At 41.9% G+C, this 27083-nt stretch overlaps 2 protein-coding genes across 4 annotated transcripts in view; one reads left to right on the forward strand and one right to left on the reverse strand.

The window, feature by feature from the left end:
• Window positions 1-247: 247 nt before the first annotated feature.
• MRPL13 (mitochondrial ribosomal protein L13) lies at window positions 248-26692 on the reverse strand. 2 transcript variants are annotated; one of them, XM_064154221.1, is made up of 7 exons: window positions 26580-26692; window positions 25750-25873; window positions 22428-22521; window positions 20999-21059; window positions 13101-13187; window positions 12652-12773; window positions 248-508 (listed from the first exon to the last, which is right to left on the reverse strand). In XM_064154221.1, the coding sequence occupies exons 1-7, from the start codon at window positions 26604-26606 to the stop codon at window positions 484-486; spliced, it is 540 nt and encodes a 179-aa protein (XP_064010291.1). In that variant the 5' UTR covers window positions 26607-26692; the 3' UTR covers window positions 248-483. The 2 variants fall into 2 exon arrangements, with proteins under 2 accessions (XP_064010291.1, XP_064010290.1); XM_064154220.1 differs by lacking the exon at window positions 26580-26692 and adding an exon at window positions 26132-26351.
• MTBP (MDM2 binding protein) overlaps window positions 26635-27083 on the forward strand; it is a 31536-nt gene continuing 31087 nt past the window's right edge. For both annotated transcript variants that reach the window (XM_064154216.1, XM_064154217.1), the window contains exon 1: window positions 26635-26829. In XM_064154216.1, the coding sequence (XP_064010286.1) occupies window positions 26754-26829 (76 nt within the window). In that variant the 5' untranslated portion in view covers window positions 26635-26753. The remainder of the gene's footprint in view (window positions 26830-27083) is intronic.

A 27083-nucleotide genomic window follows, 5' to 3' on the forward strand; every position in this document is an offset into this window, starting at 1 on the left:
CATGCCTCAAAGACAGAATGAACTCTGCAAGAGCAGTTCCCTTTTTCTGAACCAAGACTGGCATTCTCTCATCCAGTCAAGCTGTGTAAGTTGCCAGGAGAGCAAACCAGATCATTTTCTGGTAGTGTGCATTCATAGGAGCTCTGTGACTGCAGTTATTCACCGCTCTCACTCCACAGAACTCAAGTTTTAGGAGTAAGACACTTCATTTCAGTGAACAACACACTGCTTCCAGGAGAGGCAAATATTCATTAAAAACTTACTGATACTTTACTACCAGCATTAAACCCAAAGGTAATTAACAGCTACCAAACCCTGTGGCATTAACAACATCTCGTCTTAGCTGTTTCGAATGCAAAAACAGTTATAAACTTCCCATCGTTCGCTACCGCCTATCAGAAACGTTTTGACCAGAAAGGCTGATGCAGATGCTCAGATGCTTCCAGGTTAGAAGAACTTCTGTCCTGATGCCACTTCTTGTCATCACTTCCTTCGAAAATCTTTAGGTCTGGAAAACAAAACAAAAAAACAAACCCAAAGATAAATAAAAAGGCACTTTGATAACTGTAGGAGCTACAGCGGCTTGGTTTTAAGGAGGCAGTAGCAGCCTTATCTCTTTTTATTTCTGTATTCTGATGCTTGAAGGTTTTGTGCAGGAGAAGAATAATATTTTCTGCATTAGATAAAATACAAAAGAAAAAAAAAAATCCAAGAAATTTATTAAGTTCTTTGCAGTGATGAAACAATGGAATGGGTTGCCCAGGGAGGTTGTGGATGCTCCCTCCCTGGAGATGTTCAAAGCCAGGTTGGAGGAGGCCTTAAGCAATCTGTTCTAGTGGGAGGTGCCTATGGTAGGGGCTTGGAACTGGGTGACCTTTGATATCCTTTCCAACCTAAACCATTCTATGATTCTAAAGCCTCTAATAATTTGAAGGCATTAGGAGTTGCTGGTCAAAGTGTTTCTCACAAGCCACTCCTACTATCCTGAGAGAAAAAGCATTTTTAACTACATGCAGCCTCACAGTGATTTAAATGCTATCATTAATTTGCCTCCATTCCTTAAAACTGAGCAGTCCATGCATAAAATGGCAAGATTTTTAGTTCCCAGCACAGTCCACCACAGTGCTACTGGAATAATTGAACCTGATGATTTAAAGAAAAACTCACTTCCACGCTGAAAAGGTTCTGCAATCCATTCTACATGGATGGCAAACATGGAAAACATTCAGACAACGGACTGCTCTTTGTAATCCTCTGCAGTTTCCTGTTCAAGCACATGCCACTCACTCTGCCTGCCACACAGCCACCCATTGGTAAAACCATGTTCTCTGTGAACCTACAAGGTTCATACTAGACCACGGCCATTAGAAGAATGCTAAGGTTGAAGGTTAGATGCAAGGCTACTTCCCAAACAGCTCATAGAGAGCTCTAAGTTAGGGCTCTATCAGAGCTGCAGTGCAGGCCAGCAGGCTGCTATTCACACAGAGACATCACCTGTGCCAGTACAACCTGATATACATACAGCAGCTCTTTGACTCGTCTCATCGCTTGTCTCACACAAATCAAAACAGGTAATGTGAGCTGTGTCTTGCTAGACTTGAACAAGGGACATGGAAATAAAAGGTTTTATAAACATGTAATGGCATAAGAGGTCAGCGGATTGGCTGTGAAGATGAAGGAGAACAGTTTGGGTCACAGGAAAAGATACACAACAGCAAGCCAAGTTAAATTGACCAAGGTGGTAAATTCCATCATTAATTTTGTCCATCAATGCAAACTAAAAGCATGTAGCCACGGAAGCAGGGAGCTTACTTAGCTTACTTTGGAGACAGATGAGATAACTGCAGAGATGCCACATAGAAAGAAAACATTATTAAAACCTTAGTAGTTCATGCAATTTTTTGTTCCAGCCTGTAGGTTCTTCTGTAACAGCAACTCCAGCATTCAGCCTGTGCTATTTCAAGTGCATCCATATAAAATCTGCTGATTATATGAATTACAAGGACCTATAAGGATAAGCAGTACTGGATCACAAAGCTTCTTTCTCATTGAAAGAGCATACTCTGTATGAACATCTGGACGTGCATCTTTTCAGCAGGGAAGAACTGCTGCCAGCACCACATCCATTGTGTACACACTTGCTTAATGCCTGGAATCATGGATTTCAGCATTCAGACATTCCACATTTTGTAACTCAGATCTCATCCCCAAGATGTTATTATACCAGACTACATCTTTCTTGTATCATGCTGTTTGTGGTGTATTAAGAGAGCAAGACTCTGAAAACTTCTCAGCAGTGACTTAGAAGTTTATCACTGCATCCACGTGAGGCAGCTTGAGCAGTGCTGAAAGCCTTACAAGGCGCAGCATGGTAAAGGCACTGTCTTTGCAGCTTAGCTTTTTTACAGGCCAATTCATCCTCTTGCACATTGCTCAAAGGATTGTGCAGTTCTCTTTCAATGGCACATTTAAATTTCTATCTAGAGTTATGCTGGAGTGCTGCAGAGAAGGGGTCTCACAGTACTTTGTTCTGAGGTAAAAATCCTTCTTCCCCGCCCCTTGCTTGTAATCTGCATTTCAACCTTAATGCTCATTGTCTTAGGAGTTAAATGCACAAAACATTGGACTCTAAGTCTGCAGTCATACAAAGTTAATGAAGCTTTAAGGGCAGGATTTTCCACACTGAAACAGTCGTGTGAACAAATACAAAAGTTTTTAAAGCCTTTTCTGTTGCCACAGTAGGCTTTTATCCCTACCAGTGCTTGGCTTTTGGAGGCCAGTCTCTGCTTTTGAAGAGACCTTGGCACTGGGAAAGCTAAGTCCTGACACATAGTGCCTTTGGCCAAAGTGCTGTAAATATTTTGTCAGATGAAAACTATGAACCCACAAAAACCTTGTCTACTCAGAGAGAACGATGAACTACTTGTGAGCACCAAAGGAAAGCTGCTCATTGATAAACGACATAAATCCATGCAAGAGTGTTGTTCTTTGATGGCAGAACTTCTGCCCTTCCCCAGCAAAGCACTGGGATTATGCATCTGGAACAAAGGAAATTGTATCTCCTAGAAGAGAGAAATTCACCCAAAGGCAAGATTTCACATAGCTTCTTCTCTTTCTCTTTTAAAAGGTAGAATTCTTGGGGGGGAAAAAATTGCTGCATGTTGAGAGCAGGCTTCAAGGGGAAATGAGCAGAATGTGGGAACTAGCATCTCTGAAATCTAAGCTGAAAGGCAAAGTCTTATGGGTTGACTGAAAACAAGCAGCATTGGTCTGCAAAACAGATGTCTGCCATCAAAACACGTGAAGAAGAATATTTGTCCCACTAACATGTAATACAGCACATAAAAAGAATTAAGACTCAATCCAGTGAATTCCAGGCAAAATACTGAGCAAATTAACATCTAATTGCAGCATGCCTCTTACTGCTTCTCTCTCTTAACAAATACTTCACCACTGATTAAAGGAGTCTGAACAGCTGGCCCTAAACTCCGATCACAGATATTCAATCTCTTCAATTCTTCCCATTTTTTGTATGCTTACACCTATCAGAAAAGGAACACTGCTGATAAAAATTCTGACCCTCCAGATGGTGAACCTTGCAAAACAGATAAACCTGCACACACATCCAGTTTGTTGCATCAACTTTTGCTACAGAAAATAAAAGGTTCTTTGTGGTCCCCACTGTAACCAGGAGTGCGTTCTTCTTCCCAAAACTCTGTGGAATTCAGGTGTTCCTCATACTTGCCTTTTGATATGGATGCCAGCCCTACACTCTTGGGTGCTGAAGGAATCAAATGGACCAAGAGTTTTCCCTTTTTACAGGGGAAAGGTACAGCAAAACTCTTTTTTGCTCTGTAGGCCAACCAAGAAGAGTGAGGTCAAACTAAACCATAGAACACAAGCAAATGTTTTCTCTAGAGGCACAGTTCAGTCTGTTTGATAATCCAATTTCTCTCACACATACACCTGAGCCTATCTCTTTGTATACCAATACTCTACAGAGCTTTTCCATTTGAAGTACACTGCATTCTAAACAGCTTTGAATTTGCCTTGGTTTTGAAAAGAACTACTCCTGTCTCTTGACCAGAAACAGCTGTTAAGAGTACTTTTAAGCAAGTGGAAATCCATTCTACACTACACAGAAGTGGTACAGTATCAGAAATGAATCTACATGCATTAACAAATGATTTTGAAAAGCTGAAATTAAGTCCTATTATGTAACAAAATATGACTCTATGATTCTGAATGCCTCCTTAAAGCACTGAATTCACAGCTCTATGCAGTCTCTGTCTTCCACATCAGAGAAGCTCCCCCACTGACAGCAGTAGCACTGCTAATGCTTTATCAGTGATGAGCACTGGAGGAGGTTGCCCTGAACAGCTGTAGAGTCTCTGTCCTTGGAGATAGGCAAAAGCTGTCTGGACACAGTCCTGAGTAACTGATTTTAAGTGTCCCTGCTTGAGCCAAAAAGTTGAACCAGCTGACCTCTAGGTTCTTTCCAACCAAATGTTCTCCTACAATACAATGATGCTGTCAGAACTGCTTTGCATACAAAACTCTTAACTAAGTGAATTCTGCATGGACACTGACAACAGAATCCAGGGGCAAGCTTAAGCTTAAAGAGGTAAGTCTCTTCAAGATCAATCTATACAGCCAGTGAAGAAAGTCAGTTTTCCCAGAGAACATAAAGATCCATTTATTCCAAAGGGAACTTAAACTACCTGTGCTAAATTCATACTGCAGTTTGATGATCATGTGTGTTAAGAGGATGAGTAACTTCAACTAGCTTCTGTAACAGCCCCCATCAAGTATAATGCAGTGCATAAACCAAAGTTATCTTTAATCTGGGTCAGTGTTCTCATTCTCCTTATTCTGCTGCTACACAAACAGAAGAGAAAAGCAGAAAAAACAATGATACTCTACTCCACACTGGTGAGACTCCACCTGGAGTACTGTGTCCAGTTCTAGAGCTGCTATTACATAAGGGATATGGATGTGCTGGAAGGTGTCCAGAGAAGGGCCACAAGGGTGATCAGAGGGCTGGAGACCCTCTCCTATGAGGAGAGGCTGAGGGAGTTGGGGCTCTTCAGTCTGGAGAGGAGAAGGCTCTCAGGTGACCTCACTGTGACCTTTCAGTATCTTAGGAGGCCTACAAGAAAGCTGGGGAGGGACTTCTTAGGGTGTTAGGTAGTGATAGGGATGGGGGGGAACAGAACAAAGCTAGAAATGGGTAGATTCAGACTGGATGTTAGGAAGAAGTTCTTCACCATGAGAGTGGTGAGAGCCTGGAACAGGTAGCCCAAGGAGGTGGTGGAAGCCCCATCCCCAGAGGTGTTTAAGGCCAGGCTGGATGAGGCTCTGGCCAGCTTGATCTAGTGTGAAGCGTCCTGAACTATGACAGGACTCTCCCCATAATATTCTTTTTCAGTATGATGTGAAATGTGCTCTTCCTAGGGTATTTTTCCTGTCAAAGTGGACAGAACAGAGATCCCTTCCAAGAGTCAAATGTGTTCAGTTTTCAGCTCCTGGAGTGAATATTTGTTTCCATCAAGTCAAACAGACTGGGCTGCAGAGCTCCATCTTTATTAAACTCTTGTCAGCACATTCCAGCAAGTATGTTTCCCTTTGCCTAGCAATGTTTTGAGGAGGGAAAACAGCTCCAGAAGGAAAAAAAAACCCAAAAAAACAGAGGAGGGAGGCTGTTACTCTGTAAAGGCCAAATCTGACTAATCACTGATCTGTGTTATACTGCAACTATATTGATTTCAAAACTACCGAAGCCAGCTTCATCACCTTATTTCCAGGCCAGCCAAAGAACACCTTGTAACACAGTTCTTACAGAGGCAGATGAAAAAAGGCTTCACTTACCCCTAAAATAATGTTAAGGCTGTGGATTAATACATGACATTATCCTATTTTAGATGTAAAGAAGCTATTGCCTAATCTTTTGCAGCCCTTTCAGACAATTCTTTAGGACATATTTTATTTTCATTTTGATTAACTCAGATCCTCAAAATGACATATTTTAATCCAAATTATTGCTTCTTAGAACTTTTAAATGTACTGGGATTAGCTATAACAATTCCAGAATCCACTCAGTTGGAAGAGACCTCAAAGATCATTCAGTCCAACCTTCGACCCAGCACTGAAGGGTCAACACTAAACCATGTCCCTAAGCACCAAGTGACTAAGCATGAGGTGACATGCTGCTTCAGTACCTCCAGGTAACAGACACTGCTGTTCCAGCCACTCCCCAAAAAAGGTTACACACCTGCCTGCTTTTTTCACCCACATGCTGTTGATAAAACAGCATTTGGCTGTATCTTCTTTGAAGCTTAAAAAACCTGGGCAGTCACCTCTCAGCTCAGAATGGCTTTATTGTTACATTGCATTGTCTGAGGCATTTCCAAAGCTATAGGAAGTTGATGGAGTTACCTGCCAGTCATTACTGCATGTATTCATGCCTGCTGACTAATGGTTTTGAAGTTGCCTCTGCTAAAGAATGAGACTGTCAACACTGCAGAAGTGACCTGTCAATTCCTGCTTTTGACTCAGCAATGCACACCTGGTTTGGAAGCTTTGAAAATCTCAAATTGCATTTTTCTCTTTACCTGTGGGCAATTACCTCACCACTGGAGAACGTGACCCAGAGAGCCAGAGTTCCCTGTGCTTTCTTCGGTCTCATCTGCAGTAACAGTGAGCATTCAGAAAGGACTTAACCTTGCATCAGTGCTATAAAAGGTCAGTGCCTCAAAGGCTAACTAAAGCTGCACACTAATAAGCTGACAGATGAAAGCAGTGGTGGTACAGGAGCAAAAGCTGAATAGGATAAGCTTTGTATTCTTTTAAGATTTCACCTCTTTCATGAATGAGAAAAAGCATTCCAGATGCAATAAAACCTCTTTAAATCATAGAATCAACCAGGTTGGAAGAGACCTCGGAGATCACCCAGTCCAACCTAGCACCCAGCCCTAGCCAGTCAACTAGACCATGGCACTAAGTGCCTCAGCCAGACTTCTTGAACACCTCCAGGCATGGCGACTCCACCACCTCCCTGGGCAGCCCATTCCAATGCCAATCACTCTCTCTGGGAAGAACTTCCTCCTAACATCCAGCCTATACTTCCCCTGGCACAACTTGAGACTGTGTCCCCTTGTTCTGTTGCTGGTTGCCTGGGAGAAGAGACCAACCCCCACCTGGCTACAACCTCCCTTCAGGTAATTGTAGACAGCAATGAGCCTCCTCTTCTCCAGGCTAAACAACCCCAACTCCCTCAGCCTCTCCTCATAGGGTTTGTGTTCCAGGCCCCTCACCAGCTTTGTCGGTTTAGGTGATAAATTCTACTGAAAAGAAGAGTAGGACCTGGCTTTGTCCAAAGAATGATGTTATTCTTCAAATAAACAGAGATGTGGGTACAGGAACAGTGAAATGCTTTCCAGACTTACTGTCAGCATCAAAAACAGAAAGAAACCCCCCAAATCCAGATACTCACAGAAGAAAAATAAAAGATAACCTAATTCTATTTTCATCTGGGCAAGTCGCTGACCAGTTACCATATACAACCATTCTCACACTGCTTGTCAAATTCCTATTAGTTTCTGCTCTCACATATGAGATCAATAGATTTTTGAGGGAAAGGAAAAGTAGCTGTGCAACTCTCTTTTTGAGAGCTTTTTCAGATAGCTGAGGTCCAATGCCTAGTTACCCATTTATTAAATCTCTTGCTTTCAAGTCTAGTTTTAACTGCAAGGTTAAGCTGCCCCCAAGTAAAGCATATTAGAATCAGCAGCACTGGTGTGTTTCACACATGCTACAGAGAGCTGGTGGACTCACCTCGTCCCTGGAGGTGTTCAAGCAAAGACTGGATGAAGCACTTAGTGCCATGGTCTAGTTGGCTGGACAGGGCTGGGTGCTAGGTTGGACTGGATGATCTTGGAGGTCTCTTCTAACCTGGCTGATTCTATGATTTTAGTAGGCTTAAATAAGCTAAACATTAGTCATATTTCTAAGATGATTAAGCTACTGACCCTTCTCAATTAGCATCTAGTTGCTTCCTGTGGTTAAAACTTAATGTAGGAGGAAATAAATGTTCTTCAAATATCTAACTGTGTGGCTTTTTTTTTCCCCACAGGATTGCAGATCCAGCTATGGTCGCCTAAAATGTGAGACTCAAGACTTCTGTTAAGCTCAATTCCATTAAAAAAAAAAGCTACCAATGATATTTAATGAGGGCTAATGATCTCCAGTTAGTTACTGGAATTCCTAGTGAGAACCTGAAAAGCTAGAGAATATGAACTTCCAGAAGGATTCCTTGATGAGTACATTGGAACAGTATTAAGCTGCATTGGCTGGGTAGCTTTTGCCTGGTTTACACAGCTTTTGCTCTTAGGAAAAAGTTAAGGCTGGCTCAAGTCTCTCACAGAAGTTTGTGTTGGCCATCTCCTCTCTGAACATGATACATATTCACTCATACATGCCAGCCCCTGCTTTGTAAGAGGAGTGCTCAAGTTGGAAGGGCTGGAAGTTATTCCCAGAAGAGAAAACACCCCATAGCCCAACATAAGAACCAAGCACTATGACATGAGGCAGCCTACAAACAATTCCAAACCCAAAAAGCTGCAAACACTCTGCGATTAAGCTGGAACTGAGAAGATGGCCAGAGAATTTTTACTTCAGTGCAGACTTTTTAAAAGCTCATAAACAAACTCAAGATGGTCCCTAGAAACACTGCTTAAGTCCTCAGAATCTTTGGAGGGAATCTTTACCTTTTTTTTTTAACTGAACTTCTCCATATAGCTGAAGTAATCTCACTCCAGTTTTTCATTTATTGTACCTTATATCACACTCTGGAAAAAATCCCACATTGTACAAACTTACTATTGACTGCAAGTTAGAATCCTTCTAACACTAAAATCATCTGAGGAACTTAACAGGCAAAAAACAACTTCATAAAACTCCCAGCATCTTGCACTTCTAAAAGTATTGTTTATTACATAAGTTTAGGCACATATCCAGGTTGTATCTGGCTGCTGCTTCAGTTTTTTCAGCTCTCTTACTACTACATCCCAGAAGGAATTTGAGTAAAAATAGGAACTTAGACTTTGAACAGTAGAATTGGACAAGACACTAACTGTTGCAGTAAGAAAAGGGCAACTGTGGCTGAGAGAATCTCTTAATCCAAAAGCCTTTCTGTTTACCAATGCCTACTTATTTGTTTGCAAAAAACAGCAGCAGCAGGCTTCAAGCTGCCTGAGCTTGGCAGGGCTGGCTTTAAGGAACAAAGCTATGAGGGAACTGGAAGCAGAAGCTCTAACCACTGTATCATTAGCAGAGGATGCCTAAGAGCATTACCAAAGCCAACAGTGGTTGCTAGGGGTCCAACATTCTTCTCTGTCATCACCTACAAATTTTTCTTTCTGTAAGTATTGTGATTCTTTGCTTTCAAAGGAATGGAGCACTGCTGATGAACTACCAAGAATCTGTGTGCCATGCCATGGAGGTGACATACAGTGTCAGTACTAGGACCCTGCCTAGCCTGTGCTGTTCATCTGAAACAAAATGAGAGCTTCAGACCAGGTACTGTGATCCTCTGCCTCAAAGCAAGATGTATGAATGAGGGCTAGAAACCAGGCAACTTACTCAGAAAAATAAACACTACAAAGCTGTTTGGTTTTCTTAAACCAAATTTCACCATTTACAATACATTAAGTTTTTAAAATGCTGAAATGTTTCAAGCATTTTTTTCTCCAGAAAGACAAGTGAGAGGCTGTCTGGTCTGAGGAGAGTTCCTGCGAGGCTGGCAGTGGAACAGGCACTCAGTATGCACAGCAGCACCAACCCCAGAGCACTCCTGGAAATCAGATGGCTCTGTGTTCTGAAGGGAGAGTCTCAGGAATGCATCCATCTAACTGCAACAACAGAGAGCTCCTGTTCTATATGTGCTGCAACATTCTTATTTAAATACTTCTTCAAAAACAATTTCCTGCCTTTCAAACTAAAATATTATATATGTGTGTGTGTGCAGTTAACTTCAGAATGGTATGTAATAGGGAAAGTTACACAGGAATCTGATGTGTTCTTGCTTGTATGGAACAGAACTGCTTGCTTAGTCATGTGTGACTGGCAAATTGTGTGATGATTTCTGTTCAAAGCTCACCTAAACGACATAAAATCGAACTTCAAAGACACCCAAGCTGATGGTTTCATTTAGGGAAAGAAGCTACATCAAACTCCCAGGAACCAGTTTTTGATCTTTCTCCCCTCTGTCTCTGGAAAACACAATTTACTTTCCTGTGTCTATAGTTTTCCACCACACTTATTTCAGGCCTCTCCACTGAGGACCTACAAGAAAAGTCCTGCATGGTTTGGGAAGTCCATCGATTCAGGATAGGGATCAAAGTAAAGAACACTCAAAGAAAATCTCTCACTGGAAATATCCTGACATTTAATTCTGCTCTCGTAGAGAAGGTAAATGCAGGAGCAGCCTATAAGAAGAGTGAAATAGCAAAAAAAACAAGATAGGAATATCTAGTTGACTAGATAGGGCTGGGTGATAGGTTGGACTGGATGATCTTGGAGGTCTCTTCCAAGCTGGTGGATTCTATGATTCTGTATTCCAAGAGCCTACTAACTCCACTCCTCTCCAGCATTCCCTCACACTCATTTCAGACTCTCTATTTCAACCCTCTAAAGTCCATTACCCTGGCTGTTCTCAAGAAAATATCCACTTAAATTCCTCACCCATCCCATAGACGAAGCAATATACTCCTCAACTGAAAGCCTCTAAAGCAGCTATAGGGCTTCTAAGGCATCAGCATTCTGTGTAACAGTTACCTCTGTAACTGGTGTGGAGAAAAAAAAACCTGTATATAGACAGCACTCATCAAAATAAGAAGAGAAAAAGAATCGAGCTGATATTGTGTGTGTCCTGAATTCCTCCAGAGGGAATGGTTCCAAGAAATTGCAGGAGAGGAACTGTATCTTCAACATTGTGTTCTTACCTGCAGATTTTTCCCTAAGGATCATGCTCAAGTAGCTCTCACAATGCTAACATGAAGCTATTAGGAAACTTAGTTTGACAGCAATGACTAAATTGGATGGCTTCAAATTTATCTGTCCTCTGCCATGCACACCGAAGATGTCCACACAATTAAGGTGGTCGAGTGCTGAGGGGATGAACACAAGCAAGATGACTACAGCATTGCATGGGGACAAAGAAAAGCATTTCAAAATGCTCAAAACACTGTTTCCTTTGACAGAAAGAGAACAAAACAGACATTGCTAGTTAAAGCTAAGTGCCAGATTTCAACCCAATGGTAAGTTATCATGTGATAACCTGTGTAAAAGGCAGTTATATATGAGAGTATAATGTGCCATATGGCATAAGAGGCTTATCAGCTTCAACGTCCTGTAGAATTCTGGTTATTGGTGGAGCCTAAATTTCTTCAGGGCTAATCTAATGAAATCTCATAGGAACTGGGAGATCTCAGCATACTCAAATCCATCCAGCAGTTGAGGATTAAAAAATTTGCAACTAATATTGGTTGGAATAAGTAAAAAAAAGAAAAAGAATTTACCTACTTCCACTCTAAAGAGGGCTTAAAGCATTAAGTTTTCAAGACATTGAACTTAATAAGAAATAGGCTGCTGCTACCATTTCAGCAGCTGACCTCTACCCAGATGCAGCTAACATCTGGTTCAGTGGAACTACTCACTAAGATGACACATTGCTTGCTATTTGAGACCCATACCAGGGTCTACTTTCTAGGACTAGGAAGTACACACAACTACTTTTTACAGGACAAGAACTACCACTGAAATAAAATGACCAGTAGTCTAACTGGAGATAGACCACCAAGTAAGGTCCTGTTAGTTTATTGATACCTTTCCCCACCTGCCTACTTGTTAAATCTCAACTTGAATTTCATTAGAAACTCATGAGGTCATCTTCCAAAAACTAATTTCTTAGTTGAAAGGTCATAATGAGATTCTGAAGCTAAACAGGACAAAGATGGAAAGTTAGACTGGTACTAATCAGAGAATGTCCTCAGTAGAACACATTTTCGCTAGCAGCTTGCCTCAGTGCTTTATGTGGTGGTACAAAGCAAACCACAAGTATTTATTCATATGCCACACAACTACCATGGAAATAAGTTTGTGTGGGGAAAAGACACTATTTGTCAAAATAAACACCTGGTATGTTCCCTGCCAAAGATCTACTCTCCAAGGTGTCATTTAGCAGAATTCTTTCCTTTCCTCTGGAGAAAGTCTGAAGGGTTCCCTCACCTTATTGAATCATTCCCTCAGAGCTGCATGCTGTTTCCTTGGACTATGGGTCATGGGTTTGTATTATATACAGCACTCAACTCAAATGGTAAAGAAGGTTTTTGACTCACCTTTTGTTTAATGATGAAGAGTTGCAAACACGATTTTAAGTAAAGCTTTTCTCATTAAAATGAAGGCCAGAAATGTAAAAAACTCAGCAATGCTCCTTTCTAGTATGACCATTCATTGCTCTAATGACCTCCTCTCTCCAGAAAAAGGTGATAAAGGAAATAAAAAGCATTACTTTTGTACTTACTGATAACATGTGAGCCTACCTAGTACATATTCAGTCAAAAGTGTGCTCGTCACAAAAGCTGAGATACTTACGGAGTCCAAACCTTCGGAAAGGCAGCAATTTCTTCAGGAGTATATTCATCTAACCTCTTGGGGACTACACGTGGCTGAGGAATCTCTTGTAGAAGATTGTTCTGTATATCTTCTGGAATAACCTGAGGTAGGTGAGAATAGCCTTAGCTACCTGAGTTTTTTAAACCTCACCCTCCTATCCCAAATCCAGACCACCATTTGGCCACACTACTGCATTCCTTAAGCTAAGCTCCTGTGTTTGACCTAAAAACAGAAGACAATCTCATGCGTGTCTTAAATCTCACAATTTTATTCAGTGAAGGAAAAGGCATCCACTGTTTTTAGATACTAAAAAAGCAGGTTGATTTTTCTTAACTTACCTACATATGGCAAAAGTTTTGCTACTGCTAACACTCCTTTTTCACTTTCAATTCATTTAAGAATGAAAATGTAACTGCATGACTACTCACATCATCTGGGAACAGGTGCAGCCTCTGCATCAGAGTTCTTCTCTGAAGGTTTTTTGGAAGCATTCTGTAAACAGCCAGTTTAACAATCTGAGGAAAGATAACATGGTAAAAAGTCATCAGACAGGCTACAAATAACATGAATAGGGTAAGGTGTTTCTCCCTCTGCCCATTCCACTAGTCACTGAACCTCTCTTCAGTCAACCTCTTCCATGCTGAAGAACTCTGACACCACATTCAGAAGGTGCTCTAAACTTAGTCTTTTGGAAGCAATACTTACCTCTCATCATATTAACACTCCAACAGGCACAGAGAAAATTTCAGCTTAGCAAGTTAAAGGCTACACTTAGCTTTGTGTATGATTACTCATAATCACTCAGCTTTGAAAAGAACTAAGAAGCTTATGGTAACTAACTCTGTATCATATTGCACGCAAGAGAAAAAAAGAGTAGGAGTGAGGTGGTGAAAAAACTACTATTTGCAATCTAACAAAAGCCAAATAAGTATAGCATTAAGCAAGGCCCTGGACTTATTATTCATTAACTGCAAGTTATTTAGTTCAGCTGTGGAACAGAAGGCCACAGAAGGAGCTAGGAGAGAGAAGGCAGTGCTGGAAAACCTCGAGCTTCCTTTACTGTAACTTCTGCCTCAAAGATTTTTCTACAAGCCAAAGCAAATCCAAAACTAGTGCTTGGAAAGACCAAGTTTACATCCATCCGGCTCCTTGCCCAAAATTCTGCCCAAAGCCAAATCCTCACTCTACCCCATGTGATGACAAGTCAAAGAACTTAGTCAAGTATAGTCTGAACTGAGGCTGTACAGACTGCCTTTGCAACCTTAGGCAGATTGTGTAACTGAAAAGGAAGACTGAAGTAGCAATATTTAGAGGGTGTTAGGTACAGGCTCTCCTGTCACCTAAATGTGATCAAGTGTTACTAAAAATACACCAACTCTAAATACAATTGAAAAAGTTGAATTGCAAGAAAGTCTGTTGCTAAGCTCTAGGAAAGCATAAACACAGATTCAGTGCTCACACATGAACAAGATGTTTCTTTAAGCAATAGAAATCTTTACATTTCTAGTACACTTCTAATTAAAGACAATTCTTATGTTTCCTATGTGATTAGTTATGAAAACAGGAAGTTTATGTGAGAGGTACATTTCTGCTGGGTTTCTGTGCTAGTTTGAGCCTAGCTGGGATATTTTAGTGAGAAGAATTAGATTATGGGCTGTGAAAAGGAAACTATGGTGATGTCTACTTCACTCATAGGCTTGCTAAGACATATAAAAACAAGAACACAAACATTGGTAAGACAGTTGCTCTCTAGCTTTGGCTGCCTCCCTTCTCTCTCTGTAACTAATCCTTCTGCTTCCTAATCCCCCCTGCCCGATTCTCCAAACTCACCTTGAACGTAAGGCAAAGTCTGAGATAAGGTAGAGGGGTGGAAAGATGGTTGGGAGCCCCTCCTGGGAACTCTGGTTTCTGGGGCGGGGGGTGTTGTGTTTCTGTGTTACCTTTTTAACTTGTATATTACTGTATGTAGCTGTAGATATTGTAATTACCTGCTTGTATATCGTGCTAAGCTGTAAATACAAAGCTTCATTCTAATTTCCAGCTCGGCTGAGTTTAGTCTGGATGATTTCATAAGAGTGGGGAGGAGGGGAACACCCAAACCATCACAGTTTCAAATTGGTAAGCAGCCTCCCTACCTGCATTTCTCACTGCACTCTTAATCTCTGTTTAAAATTAATTAGTGCAATTTATTCAGTTATTTATAGATTCCCACTGCCTCCTCTACCTTCCATCTCTAGTATTAGTAACCTGTTAAAATTCCACAGCCTCATAAATACCCACTCCTAAGGGCCACATCAGTTTCTCAGCAGGTAAAGACACCTGCCATCAGATGTGCAACTCCTTAATAGCCTTTGGTGCATCATCATTATTATTATTAGGGGATTTTTAAAGTACTGAAATGCTGTCTGCCTGAATTTCTTTTCAATGACAAAACTCCTACTGGCTGTAGTTACAGTTATCTTCCTGAATATTGCAATACTTATTTTCTAAGTTGGATAATTCATGTAGTCACAGCACAGATGTGCTCTCAATCACAATTATAAGGCTCTACATTTTTACTTTCCAATTTAAAGGGTTAATATAGGAAGAATCTGAATGCAGCTCTAGTACGAAGTCCTTTACTATGCACTCTAATATTTTATTAACAAATAAAAAAATTATATTTATCTGAAATGCTGAGTGAAGCTTGAACATGTCAATTTTTGGCTCATATGCAAGTTGCAGGCTATGTCTGATGGAGACCAAGTTCTGAGAAAGAGTCTTTGCCAGATAAAACACACTTAAGACGGAAATCAACAGAGCAATAGCACTGCTGGTCCCGAGAAGCACAAAATAACTGGCTGAATTTCCAGCAGAAAGTTTATTCTAACAGCTGAATTAAGTCCAATAATCACCAGGAAGCAGCCCCACAACATGGGAAGGACACAGTGCTCCAGAGAAAACAAAGGGATTAATTACAGTGCACACTGGAAAAAACTAAAAGGAGTTTCAGGAGACACACCACTTGCTCTGGGGTACAGCTTGGTACTCTCAACTCTTTCTACCAGTTCTTGGTTTTCTGTTCTGTCTACAATACTGTTCTTTTCACCATGTGCTATAAAAGCACTCCAAGAACTTCACCTGACAGCAAAGCAAAACCAAACGTACTTAAAAACTGCCACAGGAATCATCTGTTCACAAACTTCCATTGCATACCTTCGTGTTTTCCACTACTGTCCAGCACTTAAACACTCAGGATTTTTTCTGTGCTCTTTAAATTACTCAGTGTCTTACAAATTCAAGTGTGAAATGGATTATTTTAACAAAGAAGTATTTATTTTTGTGTCTGCTGTGAAGCAAAAGACCAAACCTGCTGTAAGACTTCTCTAGAGCACCCAAAAGTTTTAAGACAGCAGGTTCAGTAACAATATTCTCCTTTCCCTGCCACACTAACTTCTGTGTACTTGTCCAGACTCTGAAGGTTTGCTCTACTCAATGAAAGAACTTAATGAAAGAAAACACCATCTGGAGTTTCAGTAACTGGCTTGTAATATTTAGGCATTATTATATCAGCCATCCCTGACTGATGCAAAGAGAATAGGCTTTCAAATACCAACAGCAAGATTTAATCATGTTTTGTTCCTGAGCTTTGCTTCAAAAGAATATTTTTATGTGGGCATAATGGCAAGGCTGTATGTGCAAGTGCTGGCTAAAAAGCATTCAAAAGGAGAATGTGACCATTTTAAGCCCCTTCACAGGAATGCCAGCGGCTGAGCAAACCACAACCCTGCCGCCCCCAGAGGCTTCCTCGCAGCGTATTTCCAGAGAGCTACCCTGCCTAGCTTAATAATCTTCCCTAGCAGGTAACATTGGTTCTGAACAATTACTGCCCATTATTTCTTTGTCAGAGGCAATACAGCCTGTGAAAACTGCAAAGGTCAAGCCTCTCACTGAGCGTTTGGTATTAGCCAAACATGATTGATTGATTTTTCTTGGAGGGAGGGGGGGAGGAGAAAGAAGGGCAGTTTCTGATGCAGCCAAAAAACCCCACCTAACCTCCAACGAAAAACAACCAACAAGCACAAAACCCAAAGCACTCAACCAACCAACCAACAAAAAATCCCCAAACAAACATACAAAACCCCACAAACAAAATCCCAATAGAATCAGAGAATCAACCAGGTTGGAAGAGACCTCCAAGATCAGCCAGTCCAGCCTAGCACCCAGCCCTAGCCAGTCAACTAGACCATGGCACTAAGTGCCTCATCCAGGCTTTTCCTGAACACCTCCAGGGACAGCGACTCCACCACCTCCCAGCAGCAGGCTGTTACGCTGCACCTAAAAAGCATATTTAATAAACACTATCATCTGTGAGTAGGGTTCAAGAATTTACACTAAATCCAAGGTAAAGGAAAGGCTGAAACATGAGGCTCTTTTTTGCCTGGTCAAGTCCAATAGACAAGACTTATTCTCTGCTACTTCTCCAGAAGAGCAGACAACTAAAAACAGAAGAAACCTTTAACAGCTTTGCAGACACTCCCCTTCTCACACCTCCCAAAGGAACTCAAATGTGCTCGAGGGAAAAATGTGCTGAGCTTTTCACTTCTGATATCTTTTTGGCAACGTGCTGTCATATTTACCCTTCCTAGACAAAAAAATAGAATTTCTCCAAGTGCTGAATAACCTGGCACAAAGAATATGGAACTCTGAAGTTCTACACACAACACCAAGTATGCAGTGCACTATTTGTATTTACTGCCCCAGAGAATCACAGAATCAACCAGGCTGAAGAGAACTCCAAGATCATCCAGTTCAACCTAGCACCCAGCCCTGGCCAATCAACTAGACCATGGCACTAAGTGCCTCAGCCAGGCTTTTCTTGAACACCTCCAGAGACAGCAACTCCACCACCTCCCTGGGCAGCCCATTCCAATGCCAATCACTCTCTCTGCCAACAACTTCCTCCTAACATCCAGCCTAGACCTCCCCTGGCACAACTTGAGACTGTGTCCCCTTGTTCTGTTGCTGCTTGCCTGGCAGAAGAGACCAACCCTCACCTGGCTACAGCCTCCCTTCAGGTAGTTGTAGACAGCAATGAGCTCTGCCCTGAGCCTCCTCTTCTCCAGGCTAAACACCCCCAGCTCCCTCAGCCTCTCCTCACAGAGCTGTGCTCCAGGCCCCTCACCAGTCCGCTGCCCTTCTCTGGACACCTTCCAGTACCTCAACATCTCTCTTGAATTGAGGAGCCCAGAACTGGACACAGGACTCAAGCTGTGTCCTGACCAGTGCTGAGTCCAGGGGCAGAATAACCTCCCTTATCCTACTGGCCACACTGTTCTGATCCAGGCCACGATGCCATTGGCTCTCTTGGCCACCTGGGCACACTGCAGGCTTATGTTCAGCCTACTACCTACCAGTACCCCCAGGTCCCTTTCTTCCTGGCTGCTCTCCAGCCACTCTGTCTTCAAAGTTAACTAGAAAGTACTTAGAAGTGGAAAACAGTAATATTTTTACAATCTTAAGCACAAAATTAAACATTGAGATTAAATTTATAAATGGCACAGGTGTCCTTTCTTTCTTTTTCAATTAAGAGAAGTCAAGGAGTGGAAACAATTGTCATGGGAGGCTTCCAACACCAGTCTGGAGAAGCCTTTGTCAGCCATATCCAACCTAACAGCTGACACTGCTTTTAGTAAGAGGTTTGACCAGAGACCTTCTGAGGGTCCCTCCAATCTCATGAAATCCCAGGACAAAAAATGCACACACACACACACAATTCAGCATAAATCTTTCTGCAGCACTATTACCTGTGAGGTATAAAAAAGCTCAAAGTTAGTAAGATAGATACAATGATGTCAACCTCCATAAGAGTGATGATATCAGCAACCATCCCCATACCATCTTCTATCAAGCTTCTCACTGTAACCATTTCAATTATCTGTTAGCCACGTACCAATTTTTTCCTAAGTCTCTGCACACTAGAAACTATGTTTAAACAAAGCTGTAATGGAAAAAAATATTTATCTTGGGGATTTGTATGTTTGAATTTGGACATAAGTAATTAAAGACAGCACTAATCAGGATCAGAGGCCTACTATATACACACACACTCATGGAATCTTACAAGCTTTAATCTGTTTCTTCCATAAAGCAAAACCAGCCATATCCATTGCAAAACCTCAGTGTAGCACCATGAAATTTTACAACATTGGTGTGTCAACGTTCTTTTCCTTGGAATTAGTCTCTTCCATTAATGTAATGCCTTAATTTCTCTAACAGCACTACTACTAAAAATAACACTGACACATCTAATGAAGCAGTGTTGCAACAAGCTACTAGGAGACAAGAGGACCAAGGGCAGAGGAAAAGCAGTAGCCTCCAGGATGAAAACAACTCTTTGCAGAACAAAGACTGATTCCACAGAAAGATACAGCCTGTTTTCTACAACCCATCTCATTCCACTAGCTTTGCAGGAATTGAATTTAACAAGATTAAAAAAGAAAAGATCTCTTTAATTCAAGGAAGTGAAATGGAGTGATTTACAGAAGTCTGCACAATAATTATCCACCGTCTAGATCACACTTTGAGACCCAAATCCTATTTAGGCTAGGCATTGTTCCCCGTACAGTAATCCTTCTTTGGGTTTTCATAGCTAGTTCTAAAAATAAAACATGCTAATAAAGTGCCATCATAATTTCCATCTTTGTCATATCTCAAAGTATTTCACACCAAAATAATTCAACCAGTAAATAAGCGTTTCTAGCCATAAAATTACTTGCAAGCCAAAACCTCTAACAGCTTGACATGGAATATAACATGCCAAACTGCCATCCACTGCTATTAATTATCAGAAAAATATATATGAGGTATCTTTGAGAGGGCCATCTGGATGCTTTGTTTTCAACAGAATGAAACAGCTTATTGCTGAGGGCTCTCCACAATTCTGCCTGAAGTTTCTCTCACTAAATTAGTCCAACCCTTGAGCCACATCACCAATTGCAGAGTCTCTGTCCAAGACTTTAGTTATTGGCAATGCATGTAATCCTCCTCTGCACTGAAAGTCATCTGCGAGTTTGGCAAGAGACTAAGTACAGCAGAATGAATGGAGAAGGTAATTTATAGAGCACCCAGCTCCCAGGCCCAAACAAACAAGTGGTGTTACACTGCCTCCCAGTGCAGCCTCTGTGTGAGGCTCAAATGTAAAAAGCTTGAAGAATCCATTTTAAACATAGAACTACCAAGAATTTCTACAGGAATGACAATCTTGGAACGCATTCACCAAAGTATTTAAATTGTTTTGGAAAATTCTAGACAGAAAAATAATACTGAACTGTGGGATTTCATTTAAAAAAAGAGAAAATGCTAAAGTCAAAATAAAACCCCAGCAAATTCATATGGTAGACCACTTTTTAATTGACATTTTGTCTAAAGAGAGTCTTGGGACACATCAGGATTTCTAAATGACAGATTAAAAAAGTAATTAGCAAAACTTGAGAATTTTACAGCACATAAAATTTCTCTAGAAGCATTTTTTTTTTATATACAAGGTAATGAAACCAAAGCATTTCAAACCCAAAAATAAACAGAAGTTAATCTCTGTGAGCCTCAAATCATGTTCTGAAAAACTAGTGCTAGAGAACTCAGTCCTCCAATGTTAATCATTCAAAGCTCTAGTAAAAGCAACTTCACAACTGTGTAAGCTGACATCCCAATATACTCCTATCTAGCACCTTATTTTATTAGTCAGTAACAAACACATCAACACCAACATTCAGAATAGTCTAACACTGGTATTTTGTAGAGAGACTTAAGTTCAATCTAATCACCATTGCCAATTCTTTCACAGATCATGAATATAGCACTGCAGAAAACATACAAAACCCCAAACCCAAAACAACCTATGGCTGAATTTTAGTGGAAGAAAGAGGCAGATGTACATTTTAACATTTTTAAGATTAACATCATTCTTGCTGGCTCTTAAAAAAGTAGCAGGGTGGTTAAGCTGAAGTCAAGCTAAGTTTTACTTGAGGCAGTTTGCTTATGAGAAAGGTCAGACCTCTGAAACGAAAAGCAAGCGAAATCGGTCAAAAATCAGTGAAGCAAATGCAGTTAACTTGCTCATTTGGACAGCATGGATGAGTCACAAAAATGTTTGACCTTCAATCTCACCCTCAAAACATGCTGTTTAGAGAAACACTGCCAGAAGCCAAGCTTCTAAGAGCTCGCAGCAGAATGTCTGTAATTTAGCTTTAGACATGCAGGTAACTGATTCCTTTTGTTTAATGGAACTACATAAATGAAAATAAATCATCTGCACAAATTAAAGGGAAGGAGGAGAAACACTTACAGCAGTTGGATCCTTCAGATGTAGCTGAGTTGCTGTCACTTGTTTGAAACCACCAGGATAGCTAGAAAAACAGAACATAGAAATCTAACACTATATGCTCAATTACAACGCTAACACAAATGTCACCACATGTTGAACAAGAGTGTAATGGCCTTGTAAGCCTTCAAAAAAGGAAGCTGCTCTCATGAGACCAACAACTATCTTGTATTAAAAAGATTCTATCCAAGTTTAATGCCATTTGTACTTTCTTATTCACTTGAGTACTAAAATGTTGGTGTTTCACAGGCACTAATTCATAAAGCATGTGCTTTAACTGGATGATACAGCGCTGCAAGAAATTACATGGATGTCATGTAATTTCTTGCAGCACTGGGTTAGGGGGTTAGGGTTAGGGGGTTAGGGTTAGCTGGGTTTCATTTTTATTTAATTACACTACTAGGGTGTAACTGAAATTAAATTAATTTCAGTGTCATTAAAATACAACCACTTAAGAAGCTGGACAGTTCTAACTTTACAATTCTTTGCACTTACTCAGAGTCAACCTAGCTACTTAGACAATTGCTTTACCTTACAAAAAGCTTTTAGTAAATTTAAGAAGTCATAGGGATAGAGGGAGGGTGGAAAAAAGCATGTTAATTTCCATCAACTTTGAACATGAACTTCTTAGCCATTCAGCAAGGAATTTTAGGACAGAAACATGGAGAAAGCTAATTTTGCTAGTACTAATGTGATTCATTAATCTCCCTGACAGCATATACTTCAAAATTTAGAGATTTTTACGTAGTGTTGTCACTGTATGAAACAGGAGCAACTGTTGTGAATTGATCACTGTCACACTAATTCTTTATTGCACTTCCATCTGTAAACATGTTAGGTCTGCCAGAACGATATATTTTACACTACTGTATACATCAGTAGGTTTTAAGAGCATCTCATTTCTTCCTAGTTTTTCCAGTTTCTTTTTTTTTCCCCTTTTTCCATCCTCCAATTCAGTAATACATCAATCTTGGTATTTCTTGTCAGTTATACATGTACCAGTAGAATACAATAAATGAAGCTGGCAACTGTATATATCTTAAAAATGTGTTGCACCAACATAAATGTCTTCTACTGCTTAGTAAATAGAGCAGTCCTGGTCACTGTGCTCATGGGTTCACACAAAAACAATCTGGCTCATCAGACCTGTTAACTTACTCAATTACTATGACTACCTTTGAGTTAGATTATTTCCCTAACAATACACATGGAAGAAAAACAAAGGAAACAAAAAAAAGGCAAAGATATTTTTAAACACTGTAACACATGCAAACCAAACCCAAACCACATAAACAGGAAATCCCTTTTCAATCAATATGCTAAAAAATACTTTATTTTACAAAGGATGACAAATATATCACTAAGTCGTTTGAGAATTTACTCTAAAGCTTACCCAGTATGTGAGGAATATACTTTCTGTTCCCATTTGTTACCAGAGAAGGCAATATGTCTTGTGTTTATTATGACAACATGATCCCCACAGTCACCTAGAAGGTAGAAATCAGTGGAAAATATTAAGACTCATAGAAAATAATAAACTAAAATAAAAACTATATAGAGTAGCACATAAATACATATTTCAAAAGCTCTTAAAGAGCTGAGCTTTTTTGAATCACATCATACAAATCTGCACTTCAAATAGCAACCTTAATTATTATATTTGTTAGTACTGCCAAGTTAGAAGGCAGGTGAAATGCCATCAGACTAGCTAATGAAACAATTATTCCACTATGATCCTGAAATCTTATAGGCAAATGATTTTACTTAAAAGATTATGTTGCATGTGCACCTATATTACAAAAAAAACTCAAAATAAAAAGATTAGCTCTTAACAATTCTAAACATTTGTTAGAGTTTTTCCCTCATAAAACCAGTACTAATGTTTACTGGTGAGCTGAGTATTTTGGGTAAGTATCACAATATCACAGTATCATCAAGGTTGGAAGAGACTTCATAGATCATCAAGTCCAACCCTTTACCACAGAGCTCAAGGCTAGACCATGACACCAAGTGCCACGTCCAATCCTGCCTTGAACAGCTCCAGGGATGGCGACTCCACCACCTCCCCGGGCAGCCCATTCCAGTGTCCAATGACTCTCTCAGGGAAGAACTTTCTCCTCACCTCCAGCCTAAATTTCCACTGGCACAGCTTGAGGCTGTGTCCTCTCGTTCTGGTGCTGGCCACCTGAGAGAAGAGAGCAACCTCCTCCTGGCCACAACCACCCCTCAGGTAGTTGTAGACAGCAATAAGGTCACCCCTGAGCCTCCTCTTCTCCAGGCTGAACAATCCCAGCTCCCTCAGCCTCTCCTCGTAGGGCTGTGCTCAAGGCCTCCCACCAGCCTCGTTGCCCTTCTCTGGACATGCTCAAGCATCTCAATGTCCTTCCTAAACTGGAGGGCCCAGAATTGAACACAGTACTCAAGGTGTGGTCTAACCAGTGCAGAGTACAAGGGCAGAATGACCTCCCTGCTCCTGCTGGCCACACTGTTTTAGTGGTTTCAGGGACATTTTTCATACATTTATTTAGTCCTAAGCTGTAAGTATTAAAAACAGTAAAATCCCACAATGTTACTCTAAGGAACTGCCAGCTCACAGACACCAGAATATTTCCAGCTAGTTGAAGACTAAAACCACCACCACCACCACCACCAAGAGGTGAGAGAGTGATTTGCCATTGGAATGGGCTGCCCAGGAAGGTGGTGGAGCTGCTGTCCCTGGAGGTGTTCAACACTAGACTGGATGAGGCACTTAGTGCCATGGTGTAGTTGACTGGCCAGGGCTGGGTGCTAGGTTGGACTGGATGATCTTGGAGGTCTCCTCCAATCTGGTTGATTCTATGATTCTAAGTGTATTACATACATCAACCACATGCATCATGCATATTTGCTCTTAGAGACTATCAAATGTCTCAGGAGCAGTAACTTATCAATGTCAGTTTCAGGTGTGATGCATTTGATAACAGTTTATAGAATACTTCACTTACTCTCGAAATGACTTTCAAAGATTCTGTGACTTCAAGAACATAAAAAAATCAAAGATATTTACCACAGAACAGTACAATACATTTCCCCTCAGCGTCTGCTGTATTTTCCAGACAGCTCAAGTCTCCAGTGACATCTTGTGGTTAAGACAGAATTTGCAACAGCAGAACTCATTTAAAACATCTTCAGAACACTTCAAATACTACCAGAAAACAGAGTAAGTATGACTTTAGTACATGCATTCTACATGTACAAGGAAAGTTCACTGCTTCCTTTGTATTTCAGTAAGGTCTCCTTAAAAATGTTCATGAGTATTAAGGCAACACTGTACCATCGATATAAGAGATCACCTTTTTATTATCTATCAAATGCTTATCACCACAAGACAGGCTCTGCAGCATTAAAAATCATGGGCAAGACCACAGATGCATCTTGACCGATGACAATATTATTTTTCATGTGAAAATATCTTTCAACGATGACTACATCTGCCATTTAAGAAACAGAGAGGCTTCAGCCTCATGATCACTGAGTATCTGCAGGTGGAAGAGACTTCTGGAGATCCACTTAGTGGGATCAGCTTTTGAATATCTTCAAGGATGCAGGCTCCAGAATCCTTTGGGCAACACTTCAGAGTCACTCTCAAAGTAGACAAAAAAATGTTTCCTGTGTTTCACTTTGTGCCTCTTGCCTCATGGAGACAGGACTTCTCTGTACTTCAGGCAGAATGACTCTATCTCTGTGGTGTTGTGTAGAATCATAGAACCAACCAGGTTGGAAGAGACCTCCAAGATCATCCAGTCCAACCTAGCACCCAGCCCTAGCCAATCAACTAGACCATGGCACTAAGTGCCTCATTCAGGCTTTTCTTCAACACCTCCAGGCATGGTGACTCCACCACCTCCATGGGCAGCCCATTCCAATGCCAATCACTCTCTCTGGCAGGAAGTTCCTCCTAACATCCAGCCTAAACTTCCCCCAGCACAACTTGAGACTGTGTCCCCTTGTTCTATTGCTGGTTGTCTGGCAGAAGAGACCAACCCCCACCTGGCTACAGCCTCCCTTCAGGTAGTTGTAGATGGCAGTGAGGTCACCCCGAGCCTCCTCTTCTGCAGGCTGCACACCCCCAGTTCCCTCAGCCTCTCCTCATAGGGTTTGTGTTCCAGGCCTTTCACCAGCTTCGTCGCCCTTCTCTGGACACCTTCCAGCTATTGAAAAGTACTATTCAGAAAATCTAATCAAGAATCACATCAGTGTTTCAGTGTGACACAGGTCTGGCACAGACTGCCCATAGAGGCTGTGAAGTCTTCTTCTTTGGAGACTTTCAAAACCCACCTGGATGTGTTCCTGTGTGGCCTGCCAACCCCCAGTGGTGTGGACTCTGAAGGTCCCTTCCAATTCCTAACATTCTGTGATTTAAAATTCAATGCAACGAAAGACATCTCAAGTTTGTTTGGTTTCAGGGTTGTTTTTTTGTTTCCAATGGAAGCACAATCCACTGTAACTCAGCTACTAAAATTAAATATTCATAATGACCTTTACATGGACTAGTAAAGACAACAACACAAGGCTGTGGAGGGGCGTGATGGAAAAAGATAAGAAGGAAAATGAAAGTATTTGTAATGTACCAGTAACTAAAATATATGTTTAGTAGGCTTGCTTTTACAACCGAGCTGAGAAGAAAAAAACACAAGTGAAGAAAAGCAATTCGCTTTTTCTCCTGCAATACTCACTTAAGGCATGATAAATAGGTTTATGCCTGCCTTCAAGTCTCATTGCAGTTACAGCTGCTAATTTTCCTGGTGGCTGCATCCTTGCATCGAGGAGGTACCAGGCTCTGGCAAAAGTAGCCCATTGCTAGAGAGAGAAGAGACACAGTACTTACAGAAGTTCGCACAACTGTACATAAATCTCGCTTCCCCATTTCGATCACACTTTAACACTCCAAAACATTCAACATTCAACAATGCCCACTCAAATAACCACGAAATAGATGGAAGACGCTGCAGTACACACTCGCTGCAGTACACACTCGCTGCAGTACACACTCGCTGCAGTACACACTCGCTGCAGGCCCTTCCGATGCAAACGGTAGTAACAGCACGGAAATGTTACCAGCTCTGAGGCCTGTGTTTCAGGAATGAAGACGCCCTCGCTGCAAGCTGCCATTCCTGCTAACTGAGCTGTATAATCACTGGTTCGTGCCCAGCAGGTCTTTCTCTCTCCAGTGAAGGGCACAACCGCCCCAAGCGCAGGCTATGCACACTAACAGCCCGAGGCGCCCACAGCAGGGAGCTTTGTCCCCCACGGCAGCCACACGCCTACGGCCCGCTACGGACTCCTGCCAAGCGGTCCCTCCGGGAGAACACCGGAGATCACGGCCACACCGCGACCAGAGCAGGCCGCCCGCTGCTCCCCCGAAGATCTCCCGTCCCTTCCGTCCACGGTATCCCCCCGACCCTGCCCCGCCACGGTCGCTCTCTGCACCGTGACGGCCGCCGCAGTGTGCCCTCAGAAGCGGCAGCCACCTTGGTACGCCCTGGTGCAGGCAAGCCGCACTCACCTGCGCCGCTTTAGTATAACTAGCCATGGCCGCACTCCGCCGGCGCCGAGGGGAAGCGGCGGCCTCTGAGCGCGGCCCCGGCGGGAAGCGGAAGCGCTGCTCCGTGAGGGGCGGTGCAGGCGCGGCGGCGCGGGCCGTTCGGAGCGGCCACCGCGGCTCCACCGCCGGCAGGCTATGGACCGCTACGTCCTGCTCTTGAGCTGGGGAGACCGCAAGGGCGAGGGTGCTGCAGCGGGCGGCCCCGGGGCAGGTGCTGGCGCTGGGGGCCGGGGACCGGAGGGTAGAGATCGCGCCGCGTGGGGTATTGCCTGCCGCGGGGCCCGACCGAGCTTGCTTCCGGAGGGGTTTCCTTATGGTCACTGGCCCAGGACTTGCGTCCGCGCAGGCTTTTCTGCATCCTCACCTCCGTAAATGGTTTTTTTATCGGACTAAAAGATTCTGACGACTTAAACCTCCAGAAACATGCTTCGTAGCGACAGTGCTATAAAAGTCGGTTCCTGAGGT

This window comes from Pogoniulus pusillus, chromosome 14 (genome assembly GCF_015220805.1).
Source record: "Pogoniulus pusillus isolate bPogPus1 chromosome 14, bPogPus1.pri, whole genome shotgun sequence".
In the NCBI taxonomy this organism is placed as follows: domain Eukaryota; kingdom Metazoa; phylum Chordata; class Aves; order Piciformes; family Lybiidae; genus Pogoniulus; species Pogoniulus pusillus.

What these genes read in the sequence shown, in the direction of transcription:
- MRPL13 (XM_064154220.1), bottom strand. Translation starts at nt 26,185, where the DNA reads ATGGCAGCTTGCAGCGAGGGCGTCTTCATTCCTGAAACACAGGCCTCA. An exon ending in ACCTATTTATCATGCCTTAA is followed by an intron (nt 22,522 to 25,749) that starts GTGAGTATTGCA and finishes TCTACCTTCTAG; the next exon opens with GTGACTGTGGGGATCATGTT. An exon ending in ATCTGAAGGATCCAACTGCT is followed by an intron (nt 13,188 to 20,998) that starts GTAAGTGTTTCT and finishes ATCTTTCCTCAG; the next exon opens with ATTGTTAAACTGGCTGTTTA.